This window comes from Podarcis erhardii (genome assembly GCF_964252035.2).
Source record: "Podarcis erhardii genome assembly, chromosome: 9".
Lineage (NCBI taxonomy): Eukaryota > Metazoa > Chordata > Lepidosauria > Squamata > Lacertidae > Podarcis > Podarcis erhardii.
In genome coordinates, this window is record NC_138512.1 from 33,756,701 (window position 1) to 33,775,069 (window position 18,369).

The 18,369-nt window shown below is 40.4% G+C and overlaps 1 protein-coding gene and 1 long non-coding RNA gene across 6 annotated transcripts in view; one reads left to right on the forward strand and one right to left on the reverse strand.

The window, feature by feature from the left end:
• LOC309349486 overlaps positions 1-18,369 on the forward strand; it is a 112,954-nt gene that overhangs the window by 32,733 nt on the left and 61,852 nt on the right. For both annotated transcript variants that reach the window (XR_014159953.1, XR_014159954.1), the window contains exon 3: positions 18,076-18,189. This is a non-coding gene — a long non-coding RNA (uncharacterized lncRNA). The remainder of the gene's footprint in view (positions 1-18,075; positions 18,190-18,369) is intronic.
• Positions 14,120-18,369, reverse strand: part of GALNTL6 (polypeptide N-acetylgalactosaminyltransferase like 6) — a 455,987-nt gene continuing 451,737 nt past the window's right edge. For all 4 annotated transcript variants that reach the window (XM_081875341.1, XM_081875343.1, XM_081875342.1 and 1 more), the window contains exon 13: positions 14,120-15,043. In XM_081875341.1, the coding sequence (XP_081731467.1) occupies positions 14,873-15,043 (171 nt within the window). In that variant the 3' untranslated portion in view covers positions 14,120-14,872. The remainder of the gene's footprint in view (positions 15,044-18,369) is intronic.

The window sequence follows — 18,369 nt, forward strand, 5'->3', positions numbered from 1 at the left end:
GGCACTGCCACTGGTCTCTCCAATCAATATAATCCCCTCTGTTTGAAGATCACTCAGGAACACATCAAGGCAATCAATAAAATTCATTCCACTGAATGGATCTCCTCCAATTTCAACCCGAATAGCTGGCCACAATCGAAACTTATGGCAGCTGATGAACAGCTTTGGCTGTGCCTGCATTGCAAGGTTCTCCAATTGCCTTTTGTTCAGTGTTGTGTTTTCATTGCCTTTTCCCTTTTGTCCCTTCCCAAGTGTGCACAGCTAAGCATTTTTCTTGTATCTCTGTTAGCCCAAGCTGAGTTATTCCAGAGTTACTCAACTGTTCCTCTGAATGGTTTCCTTGGCTGCCACTCTCCGAGGCTGACCTTTCAATTTGTTTTTGCACACTACTTGTCTTTGTTTCGTTTATATCTCACCTTTCCTCTAAGGAGATCAAGGTGATGTTTGTCACCCTGCCATCTCATTTTATCCACACAACAACCCTGTGAGGTAGGCTAGGCTGAGATAGAGTGACTATCGCAAGGTAACCCAGCAAGGGCCATAGCTAAGTGGGGATTCAGACCTGCATGTTTCTGATCCTGGTCCAACACTAGGGTATGCTAATATACAACAGTGATTATATTGGTGTTATGACCACCACTGATATATTAAAAAACAACAGGACTACATTGATATTATATTTCCAATGTGCATGGAAAAACATGGAACAGGTGATTGGTCACACCTGCATCATACATTTAAAGCACTCCTATACCACTTCAACGGTCATAGCTTCTCCCAAAGACTGCTGGGAGATGTAGTTTTTTTAAAGGGTGCTGAGGGTTTGTAGAATCATAGAATTGTAGAGTTGGAAGGGACCCTGAGGATCATCTAGTCCAACCCCCTGTAATTCAGTTATTAAAGAGACCTTTAACAAACTACCATTCCCAGGATTGTTTGGTCAAAGCAATTATTGCAAAAGTAGTACAGGCAACTCCCGTTTTGCACGCTTTCAATGTCCCTTGTTAATGGATGCTTATGGGAGGTGGGAAGGGAATGTTTTGCACTGAGATATCCCACCCCCAGAAACTTGGAAGGATGGAACAGTAGCTGGGTGGGTTGGAGTTCCAGGATGTTTGTTCAGCTTAAACACAAGCTCTCTCACAGAAAGATGAAGACATTTGTAATGAGGTCGCCAGTTTTACAGTAAAAATGCACAAGAACTTTAGCATGAAGTAATCCAGGGACAGGATTCTAGACACAATGCTGATTGCACTCAACAGCTATAGATCATTATCCATAAAGGATAGGTGTGTGAATGCTGGGAGGGTTTCTGCCTATGTGCGATAGCTGGAGAATGACCTTCAAGGGCCCCTGTTACCAAGTTCTATGTACACGCCAGCATTGGCTGATAGTGGAAAAGTTTCCATTGTGAGTTTATGCGCAAGAAAAACAAGAGCAAGATAAAAAGGGCATTGCCGCTACTTATCCAAGCTTTAAAAACCTGATAAAAAGAATTCAATTAAAAAGGAGGCAGGGTGCGCATGCAAGTGGATCTCGGCTTCTTTCTTCACATCTCCTGGCAGGCTGCCAAGCGCAAAGAAACTGAGACTTCCTTGTTCCTGAGCAACATTTTGGCCTATAATTCTCCAAAATCTGTAAAAAGGATTGTACAGTGGTACTTCGGTTTACGAACTTAATCCGTTCCAGAAGTCTGTTCTTAAACCGAGGTGCGCTTTCCCTAATGAGGCCTCCCACTGGTGGTGCCCTTCCACTGTTCGGATTCCGTTCTTAGGCTGAGGTAAAGTTCGCAAACCGGGACACTACTTCCGGTTTTGCGGAGTTCATAAACCGAATCGTTCATAAACAGGACTGTTCTTAAACTGAGGTACCACTGTAGCTGCAGTTTGCTTTTACCTGGAGCTAAGCTTCATTTAAAAGATCACCTACGTTTATCATGCTGGAATACTACAATGTACATTTTCAACTAGGTGGCAAATAGATTTATTCCTGTTTTCCCTCTGCCTGCCTATAACCTTCCCATGCTACAAAAGAAATGGCCCCCATAGTCAAGGAAGGCAATGTGAAAAGTCCTCTTCCCAGCATTTGGTCTCTGGTCAACTGCCTTGGTCACAAATGTACTGCTGATAGTCCTGCTTGATTTCCAAGAATGCAGTTTTACTTCCTTTTTGAGCAGTATTTCCAGTCAACTGGACAATTGCCTTGATTCTAGCTACTTAATTAATTTTCCATTGTGAGATTTGCTAAATTCTAGGTACTGATCAAGAGCTGGATTGACTACTCTTACTGTTGACATCCAGATTGCGTTTATCGGTAGTATGCAAGGAGGCAGGTTTAAGAGGCAATGTGATGCTGTGGAAAAAGAACAGGGTTGCAATTCTAAGCACATTAAGGACTCATCCAGATTTCCTTTTGTGTCGTGCTTTCCAGACACAAATCCATCTCCAAGCATTTTTCTTTTGTCCCGCAACTTTCTGCAGGAAACCCCACTGTTTATCACTGAATCAGAACAAATAACAATTGGGTTTTCTGCTTGTAGGGTTACCTTGAGCCAGTCATCTTTTCTCAGCCTAACTTACCTCTGAGAATTGTTGTGAGGAAAAATAGCATGTGCACCATCCTGTAGTCCTTTGAGGGAAGGTGGAATACATATGTAAGACATAATAATATACAGCAGGTTTGGAACGCGCCCTGATCTCAAGTTCTACTCCCCCACCCTAAGAAACCCCACATTTCCTTCACACTATAAACTTATCTTCCTAGGCTTTCCCTGGAAGTTTGCTTTTCTTACCGAAGGAATTAATTAGAATTTTAGTTTTTCTTGATGCATTTTCCACAATCAGTTTATCTAAGCTATGAATTCCAAACAACACAGAAGGAAAATGCCTTCGTTATCCTAATATGGTCCGCTTCAAGCTTTGTTATTCTCTTACAATTGATGGAGAACTGCTTTAGATGGATCTGATTCTAAACTAGATAGTTATTATTTTCATAACTGATCTTTCTTCCTACTTATTCATTTACAAAGGGGAGCTGAGCAATCATAATTCCTCCAGCTTCCTTTGGGATCCAGTGCATATTTTTGTGCTGACTTTGTAATTCACAAAATGTCATTGTTTTTTTAAGGCAACCACTGCGATATCAATCAAGGCAAACACAATTGAACTGCCTATAACGAATTAGGTGCAGGCAATTGAGTAATTGGAGTGATTAAAATGGCTGTCGACTTGATAGTTATCCTTCATGACTTGCTGATATTTTTAGTTAGTGTTTGATTACAGGCTCCTTCACGGCTCCCTTGAAAAGCATCAATGTGTTATCTTAATGGGAGTTCCTAGCTATCTATATATTTAAAGGTATTGATAATCAATGCTTGCTTAATTGAGGCTTCAGAAAAAAATGCTTCTATAAATAAGCACTGGCTAAAACAATGCTAAATCAGTCTTTGAAGTCTAGCTGAAGTCAATAGTAAAGGGCACTACTGTCCTGCCCACTTTATGAAGTGGAAAGGGGAAGGACAAAAACACCTCTGGATTCAGGAATTCTCTAGCATAGCCCTCCCTTCCAGCCTGCTGCTATCCAGATGTTTGATGGGAGCCATAGTCCAACAACATCTAGAGGGCATTAGGTTGGAGAAGGTTGCTGTAGCATTTGTGGCACTAGCTGTGCTGCTTTGTGCAACAGTTGCTTTTCCTCCTGTGTTGACCTTTCTTGTCTGCTACAAACACCTGTGGTTATCTGTGGGAACTGCCCAATCACATGTAGATTGTACACAGAAAGTTGGGAAGGAGCCACAGCCAATGAGCATTGGAATCTCCCCCCCCCCCGAATGTGAGGTGACCCAATTATTCGAGAGTGAGCAGCAATTGGATTACAAGCTTTTAAGCTGTGCATACCTGCCATAGATTCTGATATTGGCATTATTGTCCTCTGTTCCATTGCTGATGTTTTTATTGTTTTGCATTTATATATTTATTTGCCATTTTATGCGTTTTAGGGAATTGTAAACATAGTGTGGAAGGAGGATGCAAGCAAATTGATTATAAATGTATTATGAACACTTTGTAAGGAACACAATGTGCTTGGAGCGAAGAAATGAGTTTCAGTCTTTTGCTATCAGACGGCCTAATGTAAATATGCCTGCATATTTGTCGGCTGGATAGATTGTCAGGGATCACCATTGTATGTATTTAAGACACACATGTTGATTGGCCACCTGGGAGTTTCAGCACCCAACATGCAGGGCAGAAGTGCCTGCTGAGCAAAATTGTCTCAAGAATAGACAGAAGGCAAATGAGGTATGCGAGAATAGGAGTGTCAATGAAATCTTGTATAACCGTGGTAAAAAGTTCTGAATCTGAACTGTTATCACATCGCTCTGGAAAATATTCAAGCTGAAAAGAATAAATACACTAATCTTAGAGAGGTATTTATTAATTCAGAGCAAATCTTGCATAATGTTCTGAAATGTTTTTACTCATTTCCCCATTGTCTTAATACATTGAAGTATAAAACAAAAACAAGAGGGGCAGAGTTTTTATTCCAAGTCAGGATGTTCGGTAAACATCTAATATAGGCATGTGCTCTTGCTTAATCCTTTAAGCCTGTCATTAAAATGTTATTTTGAGGCAACCATTCATCATTGATCAGTGTTTCTACATCCGTTATTTGTACTACAACTAAGCCGGCTCATCAGCCAGCCCCAGTTGGGTATGCCTTCGTGTTTTGCATCAAAAGGTCTGTGTAACTGGATATGAAACATTCAAATGCCTTTAACATATAGAGTGATGAAAAATAAGGTGTCCCCCCTGCAATATTATAAAATGGCATTGTCTCCTGAGGCAGATGCATACTAACATATTCATTTTTTAAAAAATGTACTTGACTGATTCTGACTTGCAATGGACCAATTTGCTTTCCTCAAGGGCATCAATCCAGGGGAAGAAGTGAAGCAACCTAGAGAGATCTGATTTAGGGGACAATACTGTAGAAATGTATCAGAATGGAAGGGCTTGTCCACACTGGAGTTTACTGTGTGTTTGCAGCTGTTTGTGTTTCCATTTAATTTCTGTCGTCTTCATGATGTTAAACAACACCAACCTCCCACCGAAACTCAAATATTCAGGTATACCCAATAGGGGGATAGTCCAATAAGTTTGGGGAAATTGGGCTCCAAACCAACTTATTCAGGGTCATGGTCAATTTGTTTCAGTATTTCTTACTAGGTGGATCAATTGCCACTTCCTACTATTTCCCTTTCCATGCCCACTATTTCCTTAGTGCTTTCATTTCTTTTCTAGCTGTTCTCCTAACTAGCATGCTCCTGAACAGAGGAGCATAGCATTATACGTGTACATATTTCTTTTGATCCCTCAGATTTGCAGAAAACCGGAAAACTGCACAAGCAAGCCACATAAATAATTTTGTGCAGGGAATTTGCAGTTGCCTGACGGTGCTTTTGCGCACTTCCTAGATGGGGAGAATTTTTTTAAAAATTGCAAGTGTGTGCAGGCTGTCTGCTAGCATACCCTGTTAGGGCTTGATCACCATAATAAAATCAACTAATTAGAAGTTGTGGACCAACAGAAAAGGGAAAGCTATTGGTATGAAAGGGAAAGATCAACATTGCACCTCATAAACAAAGTCAGATTCAAATTGCTACTCCAGTCTAATTTGAATGGTGGGAAATGGATCAACAGCTACATAATGCTCAAATGTGGACAAGCCCTAAGTCCCACTGAGGACTTACTTCTAAGCAGGCATGCATAGGATCATGCTGTTAACTCTCGATTTCAATGTCTGAAGCTTCTTTATACTGAGGCATACTGATGTCCCTCTTGTTCAGTGCTGCCTATTCAAGCTGCTGGTAGTTTTCCAGAGGAGATATTCCCTAACTCTTCTCCTTGGGATTATTTGTAATGGCAGATTCCAGCGATTGAACCTGGGACTTTTGGCAATATTAAAGGCACCTGCTTTCCCACTGAACTGTAGCCTCGTCCTATTTCCATGCTGTTTTTGACCAAAACTACCTCACTGGCCAAATGGCGAGGCCCAGAGGCCCGAAGTAGACCCACAGACCAAAGCATGGAGGCCTCGTTTGGTGAGGTCATACTTACTGGTGGTTGCCCATGTGTGTGGGTGAGATCACTTCAATTAGTCACATAGAGACTAATTAGGAATCATTGCATGTGCAAAGCTTTCAGACTGAACCCTTTCACCTTAATTTGATGAAGAGTTATTGATTTATTTTGTTTTGCGGTTTTTGTGGAAAGCAAAGTAAAACTTCCAGGAGGGCTTGATTTCCAATTATATGATAAGATTGTATTTTATCTTAAACTGTAACTGTGCAGTCATTTTCCTTTCTCAAAGAAGCCTGCTGCATGTATGGCTACTGGCATTTCCCCTCATATTATTAATGGACTAAACACAAAAGCTTTCTAGGACAAATAATTCACGTTTCCAGTAGTTAAACTCTAGGAAACATATTCTTTTCATCAGCTCATGGGGTCTTGGCTGCCTGGTTTTCTATGCCATTTAGAAAGTTGCAATTATCACCACCTACATTTAATAAAGGTTTCAGTCTCGGTTACAGAACACTGAATCTGGGTATATACCCATAGTCCTGAAAGCAATTGGAATAAACTTCGTCTTTAGTGTTGCTGTGGCAATAGTCTATCCAGCAGCAATGATACACAGTCATAAGGGGATAAAGGGCGACCCTGCTGAGAATTAATTGCTAACCCCCAGGCACTTGTTTGGGTGCTGTTGGATATAAGTGAACTTGAGTTATTGTTTTTAATAACACTGAATCACACTTCCCAGTAAAGTTATTGTTTCATATTTATTATACGGAACCATTCAGAGAAATCAGAGGTCCAAAAATATAAAAATTTCCACTCATTGGAGAAAAATTCAGATTTTAAAAATAAATAAATGAAAAAACACACATCTTGGTTCTAAGGAAGTAACATTATGAAGGCTGGAGTGGATGAGTATTGCTCTGCCAAGTGCTCCCGTTACACTTTTAGTGTCTACTCATGATGGTCGTCCTTATTTTTCCTATGACACTAATTGCTGTCTAATCAATTTTCTTCAGACTTTGCTTTTCATTCAGCTAATGTCCCCTAAAGACCCACCAATACAAAATTGCACCTGTGCATACAGCAGTGGGTTGCCACTTGAAACACATCTGTGATAAAGACACCCACACCTAGGAAGGCAGCTCTCTGCATGAGACCTACCAGTGATGTCAAACATACCCACGGCTATTTTGCACCTATGTGAACCTGAGTTCATTGTATCATCAGGAGTAAAAGTGCAATCTGCTTAACCGCTTGTTGCACACTCTGCCTTCATTTCAATAGGACTCATATGTACAGGATCCCTTGAAATGAATGGAGAATGCCAATTAGCAGTAGAATTTGGGGGAGGGGATTGCATCCTAACTTGATAAACATACAGTATTTGGCCTGGTTCCAATATATAGCACTAAACAATGGTTTAGTTTAATGGGCCTGAGCCTTGCGCTTGTGTGTGGTCGCCATCATCTTCTTCCCTTGAATGGCTGTGAGGCTAGCAGAAGTTTTTGATTGGTTTCAATTAGCCATAGTTTAGTGTTATGTCCAAACTGTAAACTGAGGTTAATTTAATTTTGATTTGTGAAAACAAAGTCATTTAACTTTTTTTGTATTATCTGCTTCAGTTAAGTTGATTCTGTGTACAGAGACAAATGCTAATCCAAAGAATTTGAGAAAGACTTCAAGAAAGTGGATATTACTTTTACTGTTAATGCAGAAAACATGGATGCTCCCAATAGCTGGAGATCATAATGTAGTAGTGAAATATGTACCTTTGATACTGCTGTCTCAACATGGAGGTTTGGAAGCACCTGGGATGTCTGGGCTTGTCTCTGGGCAAACATTTCTGGTGTGCTAGTAGGAGGGTTCAGACATAATGTTAAACCATGTTTTAGCCTTCTTAGGAAAACCCAACAGGAGGCTTGGGCCTGCAAGTACCACCTCTCTTCTCCTCCAACATGGACATGATGAGGAGATAAGAAGCCCCTTTGTTTTTGATTAATCACAGTTTAGCATTATGTTTGCATTCTAAACTGTGGTTAATTTTAACTATGGTTTGTTGAAACAAGCCAGCTTTTTAAACTGTCATATGAGGCCTAAACAAACCATAATTAAGATGAATATGGCAAACCTAGATGGCATCGCAAACCTGTGATTAAAAAGCAATATAAAGCTTCTGAAAACCACCTCATGGTTTTGCTGGATGAAGAGGGGGCAAATGCATGAATTGGACTTAGTTTTTTAACTGTCAGAATCTAACACTAAACTGTAGTTTGGTCTTCCATGTAAACCAGTCCATTTGCTGTTCTTTCTAAGTTATCATTCTATAGCTTGCATACTGTAAAGGGCTGCAATACAAAATCACAAAATTTAGTTATTTCACAAATGTTTGGAAGAAGGTTGACTACGAAACATGATGATTTATACCATCTGCTAAAGTTCTACCATACTTTGATATAGATGCAATGTACAATTCATATAACACCACCAGCCCGTCCCCCCAAAAGTTCAGTAATCCAGAAAAGGATTTCATGGCACAGACCCAAGAAAGCATGTGTGGGAGATTTGGACTCACGTTTCTTGAACAGTAGTACACTAAGCTGCGTGGAAAACCTCTTTTGAAATGAAGATTTCAAAAGCAATTTTGTGATGTGCACAGGGGCTCATATTCAGAATAAAGGTTCAAAAATCCCATTGGGCATTTGAATTAGTTTGGGTGCATTTAACGTAGCTGTTTGTATCCCAGTCTATGTGCTTGTCTGCACAATCCTATGGATATCTACAGCATCAATGGGACTTTCTTCCAGGGTAGGGCATATAAATTATTACTGTATTACTATTATTATTATACTGTAGCATTGCAGCCTTAATCTTTGGATGTTAGTGAGATTTAGGAACATTAAGCAATTACAGCCATTACTTATGTAGAAACATGGCTGTATCCAAAGTGCCACGAGAAGCTTCCAGACTCTCTATTTTGGGGTGGGATTCATTCCCATCCCAACAAATTCAGGCTGTGCAGTTTGAAGCTCTCGTGAAACAAATCCACTTCCTTAAAAGACCAGGCATTTTCCTGATAACAAAAGTGACATGAAAATGCACTGAAAAGTGTGGCACAACACTTGCTTTGATGCAGACCATCTAGCCTCCCTACAAACAAATCAGGATGAATGCTAATTAAATAGCCAATATTCTCCAATCTCTCCACAAACAAATCAGGCTGAACGCTAATTAAACAGGTTGTCTGGAAGCAACCATATAGCCATGATTCATGGAAAAGAAAAAGGGCTGCTAGTGTTCCATAAATGCTTGTTTTTGACCTTGGCATGGTAATTCATGCAATACAATCACAGGGGGGTTCCATAGTAGTTCTCAAGCTTCTTTTTGGACAATAGGTTGGCCAAGCCGTCTTTGGATTTAGGATCACTTTTCTCATGCAGTACTCAAGTGTGAGGTGTAAAAGCAGCCCTTCAATAAGCAGAAGGCACATTCCACACACAGAAGAGCACTGATGTTCTTCCTTGGGAAGACTTCATAGAACTAATGCTTGGTTTACATGATGAGCTTACCGAAGAAACCAGCAGTCATAAATTTATTGGTAAACACACCCAAGCCATACATTTAAAGCATGTGGCTTTCCCATAGAATCCTGAGAACTGTAGTTTGTTACGGGTGTTGAAAATTGTAGCTGTGATGGGTAAACCACAGAACCCAGGATTATTATTATTTGTGTGGATGGGGGGAGTCATATGCTTTTAAATGTATGGTGTGGATATTACCCAACATCACTATTGGTAGTTTCTGCTATCACCCTTATTAATATAGTCCACCTTTTTGACAGTTCCGTTTGCCACCCAGTTAAGCCAGAGTAATTGGATTTCACATGGCTTTACTCCCCACAAAGTGAATGGGACTATACTATGTAATGTTCAAACACTTTAGCCTAACTTGGGCGAGAGGAGAATGTCCCCCAGTTTGAAGCATTTGTAATTCTTTCTTGATGGGTATGGGCCTGGATAGCTCAGTTGGTTAGAGCGTGGTGCTGATAATGCCAAGGTTGCAGGTTCGTTCCCGATATGGGACAGCTGCGTATTCCTGCATTGTAGGGGGTTGGACTAGATGATCCTCGGGGTCCCTTCCAACTCTATGATTCTATCCAGGTGTTGTGCTTATTGTACAAGCAGAAGTAAAACATACTTGGGCAGCCATTAGGCAAGCAAGTTTTTCTTACCTCTTATTGCTTGCTGGGCCTACATTACTCTACAGATACAGCAGGGTTACTGTGCCAGCAGAAATTTCTCATTTCTCCTTAAATAGGTACTTAAGGGGGAGATCATGAAGTGTGCAAGCCAAAGAACTGCATACCCCACCGTGCTCTGTGACAGGTTGTCCCCTAAACCCGGCTACTCACAGTAAACAGGTGTGCATTATTCCTCCTGTTTATTAGACCTCAGGTGCTGATGATAAGACTGCCAGTAAATGGAAAGCAACCTGGTTGGTGCTTATTGCAAGGGATATCTGTCCACTGTATAATAGACTAATAACACCATATTCATTTCACTGAGCTAGTATACAACGGTTGTTAAGGTGTCAACTTGTCAGAGAAATCAATGGCAATTTTATCAGTCCCTATCTATTTTAAGAGAAGCCATTTTTATCCCCAAGAACAATTCTGAAGAGTAAACACTCATTTCTTTAAGAGCGTTTCATCTATACTCGGAGCATTGATGTGTGAATTGCAATTCACTATTCAGGCATCCAAGCATGACACTTGATATCAGTGCTGAACAGAGTGTGTTTTAACACACTACTCCAGCTTTTCTACAATCAAATCTTCACTAATAAGAATGGAGACCTTGTTACCATGTCATGACCTGTGGAGCGAGATAGCTACCTTTGCTGTGTCAATAACTTGCACAGATGAAAGAGCTGCTAATATTGCCTAACTGAAAATATTTCTAGTACTTTTTTATTTTGTTTTCAGGATGGGGTCTTTGCAAAAAATAATAATTCCATTTCTTAAGTGGTTCACAGCTTCAAGTTTGGGCTGCTAAGGGGCTGCATTTGGGTTACCTTAGGACTTAACAATAATCAGGTTGGATGCCACACATGTTGACATGACAAAGCACATTTGAGGAGCCGATAGAAATATATGAAATAAATGTTATAATGCTGTGCCAGTACCAGGACACCATTAATGGTAACGGTATCCAGCATTTGTCATTAAAAAATGGCAGAGACAACGTTCTATGGAAAATTATCCTTTGCAGAATTCAGAAGAGTGGCTGTGGTCCAACATGGCTCATGCTAAGATCACTGAAGTCCACTGACCTCAGTAGCCCTAAAGCAAGTCAAACACTGTGGTGGATTTGTGCTGTGTGCCAGTGTGTGCAGTGGTTAAACTCAATTATTGTAAAGTGAATACAGATGAGCGATTATGCATACTTTGTTTCCAAGTACAACAGTTCATTAGTATTTCAGATGACATATTTGTTTTTGTTTTTTTAAGGCTTTGATCCCCCCCCCCGCCTAAACTCTGCCTAGTTTGTACAATCTTTCAGCCTAGTTTGTAGTGTCCGAGGTGTGAATGTTTCGCTTTCATTACAATTTATCTTTGAGAAGGAGAATTACTGCATCAAGCCAGGTATTTGACTAGATGACCTCAAGGCCCTTTTCAACTTTTTGATTCTATCCGTGTCAAAACAACTTTCAGAAATATCTCTATAGCCACTAGCACCTTAGACATCAACTAAGTTTGTTTTGGGTAATTTTTGTACTGGACTTTTTTTTGTTTTTTATTTTGACTGTGTCAGACCAACAACATGGCTACCTACCTGAATCTATAGCCACTGTTTGAGATATTTCTATTCACTGTTGGGAGTTTTCATTGTTGGGGGTTTCTATGTTGCTTTGAAAAACTGGTTCTCTTTTGATGTCCTTCAGTAAGGCTTACTGCAATTTAATGTCACAATTGGCTAAGATTTATGCAGGGTTTATCAATCCTTCACACAATCCTGCTTCACTCCCAGTCACTTAAGCACCCTGCATGCAGGATTGCACCCTGACTTGATAAATATATCGCATGACGATTTGAAATAGAGCTATATGAAGTAATCTATCTCACTTTAACATGGGACATTTTGACATTCTAGCATATGCATCTGAATGCTATAGATAACATAAGCCCATTTAGCATGACCTGGCGACCTAGAATCTATGCCTTCTCCCTGGTCACCTCCTGCTCATAGAAAAGTAGTTGTCCAATTCATTTGCCACAAGCAGAATCTAGCTATTGCTAACCTTTTCTGTGTGGGTTGGAATCATAGTGTACAGGACATAGTGTATGTCCTGTTGATGGCAGATGAATCAGATTAGCGGCTAGGGGTAGAGAAGGAAGAAGGCAAGCATTGTGAACAGATGGGCTTGCATGTACCAATCCCTGCAATCTGGAAATTCATCAATTCTACACTGCATGCATAAATTTGACCAGCACTGCTGCTCTGCAGATAAAGCCATTGCCACACATGTAGACGACTAAGGAACAAACATTCCACCTTAATACATCGCCAAACTAAGGAACATAAATAGATGTTCAGAACAAATTTGACACATGATATAAACGAAAGTGGTATTTTACTCCACTTACATCAAATCATGAAAACTGAAATATCTGCATCCTTGGTTCCTTCAACATTCAGTTTTGGAATTTAAGTACAACTGAAAGATGGCTGCCCTCCTCTTAATATTAGGAACCTGAAAGTTGTCTGCTCCTTCATCTCTGTCAAGGAAGGAGAATGGTATAGCAAAACAAATTTTAAGCTGCTTTTTCTCACATGATAAAATATGAAGGCTTTATGTGAAGATTTGAAACAAAGAACAAGACAATTCTGACTTGAATTGGAGTAACTAAAAGCTAAAATTACTTTTCAGATGCACAGTTTGGTTTGATAACTACCATTTTTCACTTCCAGCTTCTCATTTTGCCTGAATCTTAAGGTGGCAGCTTCCAATGTGCATTTACTGTGCTATAATCCATACTTTCTATATAAGCATCAAAGGTAACATCTCTTGTTAACATCATACATAAAGAAAACGTGTACCCACAATAGACAAAACTACATGGCGTAACTTCTCCGTATCCAGACTGCAGATTTGAATGCTCACCCATATTTGCCAGCCAAGAGCCAGGGCAAACAATCAGCAAAATCATGTGATGTAACTCTTCAGTATCATTTGACATTGCATATATGAATGCTCACCCATATAAAATTCTCCCCACACATGTGTGTGGGGGGACGACAATAACTTCAAGTTTAGGTGTCAGTTGTTCTCACATGCTGACTTTACACAGGCAGCTATATTTAAATATATATATATGGGGAAACATTGAAGCATAATGATTCCCACCTGTGGGCTGCACTGGTGTCCAGCAATGAGCGCAGCATCTGATTCTGCTGATTGTGAAATTTGGTTCTCAAAAGCAGGTTGCTTTAAGCAATTCCCCCCAAAAGATTAGATATCTTAGGATGTTCACAGTGTGCAGCTACAGAAAAGCTGCATAACATGATACGGTAGATTTAGTTAGGCGCCTGCAATGGCATTAACTGAAACAGTTGGCAGTTGCCTACAGTTTCAGCTGCTATTCTACATAATGCCCAACTACTTTAATAGAAACTCCACAACTGCCTATAGCCTCCTATAGCCATTCCTGCAGCACTGATTTAATACTGGTAGAATCTGACAACCTTTAGCTCCAGGGAGTGTATTTGGCCACAAACCTGCCTTGTCAGACTCATTATGCTTCTTCTCTTGGTGATTGTATTGATCTAAATCCACTTATGCATCTTTTAATAAAAAGTGCCAGGAAAGAAATGCAGTGTTCCAAGCAGAAATCCTTTCTGAAAACCTTCCATTGTGTTGCTATTATAAATAACATATCTACTTTTTAAAGATGAAGGAGGATGTGGTCACTTTTGGCTCATCCCATCAATGGTGACTTGATAAGTATGAATGATTGCAGATGATTGTTCAGCAACACCATGTAAAATGGATGGAAATTTTATTTAATTGCTGTGATGGAAATTATTCTTTCTTCAACTGCAGAAGAGAAATGGTCATTTGACACCTTACAGTCATTTTCATGCTTCATTCAAAATGCAACTCTAAAATTACTCTTACATTGCTTTTCAGCCATTCCCATTTCAACAGTGAAAGGAATGTAATAGGGAGGTTCTTAACATTATCTGTTATAACACCTTATTTAAATAACCCTCTTAAACCTGACTTCCACCAAGGGAAAGGAATGGCGCTAGAACATCCATCTTGTTTTACAGTTCTGAGACACTGACAGTATCCACTGATGTTTCTAGTTCTCTACTGGTGGCATCTCAAGATTCCCACATAGCACTCATGCACTCCATAATATCCCCCATAAGTAACAGCAACTATTCATAGCTACTCACTATAGTAGGGTTTGACCTGAGAAACTCTAAAACTCTGTTTAACTTTATTAACATGGAGTGTTTGGAAACATTTTTTTAAAATAAAGTTTTCCCTTGACCAGCAAGGGAAATTGTCAGCCAGGAGGCCTCCAGCAGCAGCTGGTGAGGTTCTCAGCCAAGTTCTTCAGATATTGTCCACCCGCAATGACAGCTCGTTGGCTTCTGCCCTGGCATTTACTTAATCTTCAGAACAGATTTCCTGGCACTAGGAAACTTAATTTCTGACTCCTTTGACCCAGATGCTGGCCAAAATCTTGTTTGCAATCTGTACAGAACAGTCTGTTTTTTTTCTCCCTAAGAGCTGGTTTTTTTGCTGTTAAATTTCTCTAAAACAGTCATATTAATATGCTCAAAAATCCACTGTTGAGTTTCAGATAAAGGATCACATCTGTTCATGAAAATCTTCTTCTCTGCTGGATTGCAATCAATGCAGCTGCTGCTCACCGGATGGAACAAAGTTTTGTCCTGTGGGGATGAGAACAAAAACGCATTAAGAAGCAAATGCCAGCTGATTAAAAATGGCCATGTTTTGGGGAACAGAGGTTTTATAAAAGTCAAGCCAAGCTTCTTTAAGATTTGGACAGCTCTTCTGCCCAGAATAAAACAGAGCGATGGTGTAGAATGCTTCCAGACTATTTCCAGCATATTGTATGTAGGTAGCTGTCTAGAGTAAAATATTTAACATTTATGAATGAAGGCACTGATATTAAAGACAAGCCTGGATGACTTGCAGAGGATCTGCTCCCTCATTTCCCACAACTGCAACTCTGTGCCAACATGCTTGATCACTGAGCTTTACTCCTGCACCACTTCTGTGGCAATTGGTTGTCTGAATCATTCACCAACACCACCGTGGAAGGGAAGTAGTGCAGTGGTAGAGCACCTGATTTCCATACAAAAGGCCCCATGTTCAATCCTTCGCATCTCCAGGAAGGGCTAGGATGGTCTGAAATCACAGAGAGATGCAGACAATCAGTGTAGAAAATGCTCAGCTAGATGGACCATTCGTCTGATTTAGTGCAAGGTGGGTTTTCAGATGCACTGTTGTTTTGATAGCTACTATTTTCCACTTCCACCTCCTCATTTTTGCCTCATTTTGATTATTCTTCCAGCATCTAGAGATGCAATCTTGGCAGAAGTTGTGTCCATAGGCTAGTGACATGGAATCTGCAAAGTAGCCCAGGCTATTAGGGCAAGTAGCTTCATTCCAAAGCCTCTTATTGGGGCTCTCAGCCATAGCTTCACTATTGCAGTGCAACACAAAGGGAACTAATTTCTTTTCTCCTGCGCTATGAAGCAGCCCCAATGGGAAGAGAGCTCAAAAGGACTGTATCTCCACCACCCAAAGCCCAGCAAAAGCAGTGATCCTAATTTGGCAGAGGGTAGCAAAGGGGCTTCTGTTCAAGCGCCCAAACCGGAGCAACTCTGACTACCAACGAGGGGGGAAAGGTGAAGCAGCAGGCAATGAAATCAAAATCCCTGCTACAAAAAGAAGCAGGTATGAACATTCTGTTTGTGATGTTTGATCTGTGGTGGTTCTTTTGACCCAGTGAGCCACCAGCTCCAATATTTGTTGCATTCGTCATCAAAGACCTGTTGCTGTGGACCGGGGATTTACTTTGCTGTTCTGCAATAAATTACTAAAGAGCAGTCTTTTCCATGTTGTCTTACATAAGATGCTCAACCCCACTGCTTTTCTGCTGAGGAAATTAAGGAGTGTTGCATTCTTCCCAGAACACCCAATTAATTTCACAGAAATCGTGCAACTGACTCTATGTGTCCTAAACAATGTTTAGATTCACCCATTATGCATAATTTATTTGATTTCTAAACTAGTTTGGAAAGCACGAGGATGACGAAAAGTAAACAAAGAGGATGTGAGTCAATGGTCCACTGGGGACAGGAACCCTGGTCCGTTGGGGTGTTATGCTGAATCCTGTCCAGTAAACCATGCCCTATTTATTAATAATTGCTTGTGCATTTAAAAACTTTTCTTCCCAATGTATTCGGAGAATTTTCTTTTTTTTTTCTTATGAAGTTCCTTTTTTCAGGTTTCCTTTAGGTATCTGGTTTGCCACTGTGAGAACAGGATGCTGGCCTGATCCAGCAAGATCTCATGTCCTTATGTTGGCATTGTTCTAATCACCATTCCTCAAGTTAAGAATTAATTGTGCATACAATTTTGGTTTTTTAAATTTAGTTTTAAAAATATTTTATTGTATTGCAAAACAAATGAATACGCAAAGAATAGTACAATTGGGGGGAAAGAGGGGAAAGAGGGAGGAAGGTGGGGTGTGTTGTTCTTTCATTCTGTTGCATAGTGTTAGTTTAGGGGTTTGTGTCAGCATCATGTTGATAGGCTGTGTGTGTGTGTGTGTGTGTGTAGACATTGTGAGATGTTAGGGGTCCAAAGCTTGTTGATTGTGTTCAGGTGGTTACATTGTGGTGTGGGGGTTGGGTTGTTGGGTCAGGTTAGTCGTGTTGATTTGTATGTTGTTGGTGGGGGTAGGTCACTGTCGTGTTGTGCTTTGTATGTGATAAAGGGGAATCACACTGGGGTTAGCTTGTCCCATGCTAATTTAGTTGGTTGGTTAACTTTTCTAGTAGGGCTTATCCCCATACATTTTGGTAGCCAGCGGTCTGTGTTCACTTTTTGAATGCCACATGCTTCAGCCACTACTGTAGTCACAGAAGGTGCGATACCCTCATTTCCAACTCATTCTCTTGTTTTCTCTAAAACAGACATTAAAAAAATATGGTTCCTCAGACTCATGTCAGTAGGTGGCATCCTCAAGCCAGATGGGCGGGGTATAAATAAATTATTATTATTATTATTATTATTATTATTATTATTATTATTACTACTACTACTACTACTACTGGTTCCTGATTTACTGCCTGTGGCCCTCAACCCATCCTAGACTATGCACAAGGTTGAAAAGCTTTTGTTAAGCCCACTCACTTGTTTCCACTTACTAATTTGGGAATGCTTTGCTTGGAGGGAATGGCTGGCTGGCATCTTGACAAGGAACACCTTGGAGGTGAGGATCTATGAGAGGCATAGGCAAACTCGGCCCTCCAGATGTTTTGGGACTACAACTCCTATCATCCCTAGCTAACAGGTCAGGGATGATGGGAGTTGTAGTCCCAAAACATCTGGAGGGCTGAGTTTGCCTCTGCCTGATCTATGACAACATTTTAGGCTTCCCATGGGCATTTGGTTAGTCACTGTGGGAGCAAGATGCTGGACTAGGCATCCAGGAAGGTCTTCTTATGTTCTTTTATTTTTTAAGAAAAATTCCATGTGTTTAAACTAGTATCACCAACAGACTTTTGAAATAGCCACTCTCAGTCATTAAGAAATAAACTGAACCAAAAAGGAAGCTATGTGTGTTTGTTTTATACTAGTGAGTGCTTTTTTCAGGAAATTATTTTAAAATAAATCTGGGCCGTTAAAAGATGCTTGCTTTTGACAATCTGTCTCCACTTATTATCAGAAGTTCGGCTGACTTTATCAGAAACAGAACCAGGTCCTTTAAGATGAGCAGCACAATGCAGCCAATGCACTTGGGGAATGAAAACCAAGAAGAGACTGCAAACATTTCCTCTTGGTAAGTTTCAGTTACTTCTGGGAAGGGCAAAAACTCTTTCTCCCCTTTCTTTTTGCAGTGAAGGCACATTATTTCAGAGTAACACCCGTTCCATAAGATAATGGACTTGCAGGCAGGCCTGGGCAGTTCAGGTAATTGGTAATGAGACAAGGTTCCTTTCCTTGCTTCTAGGTCATTGCT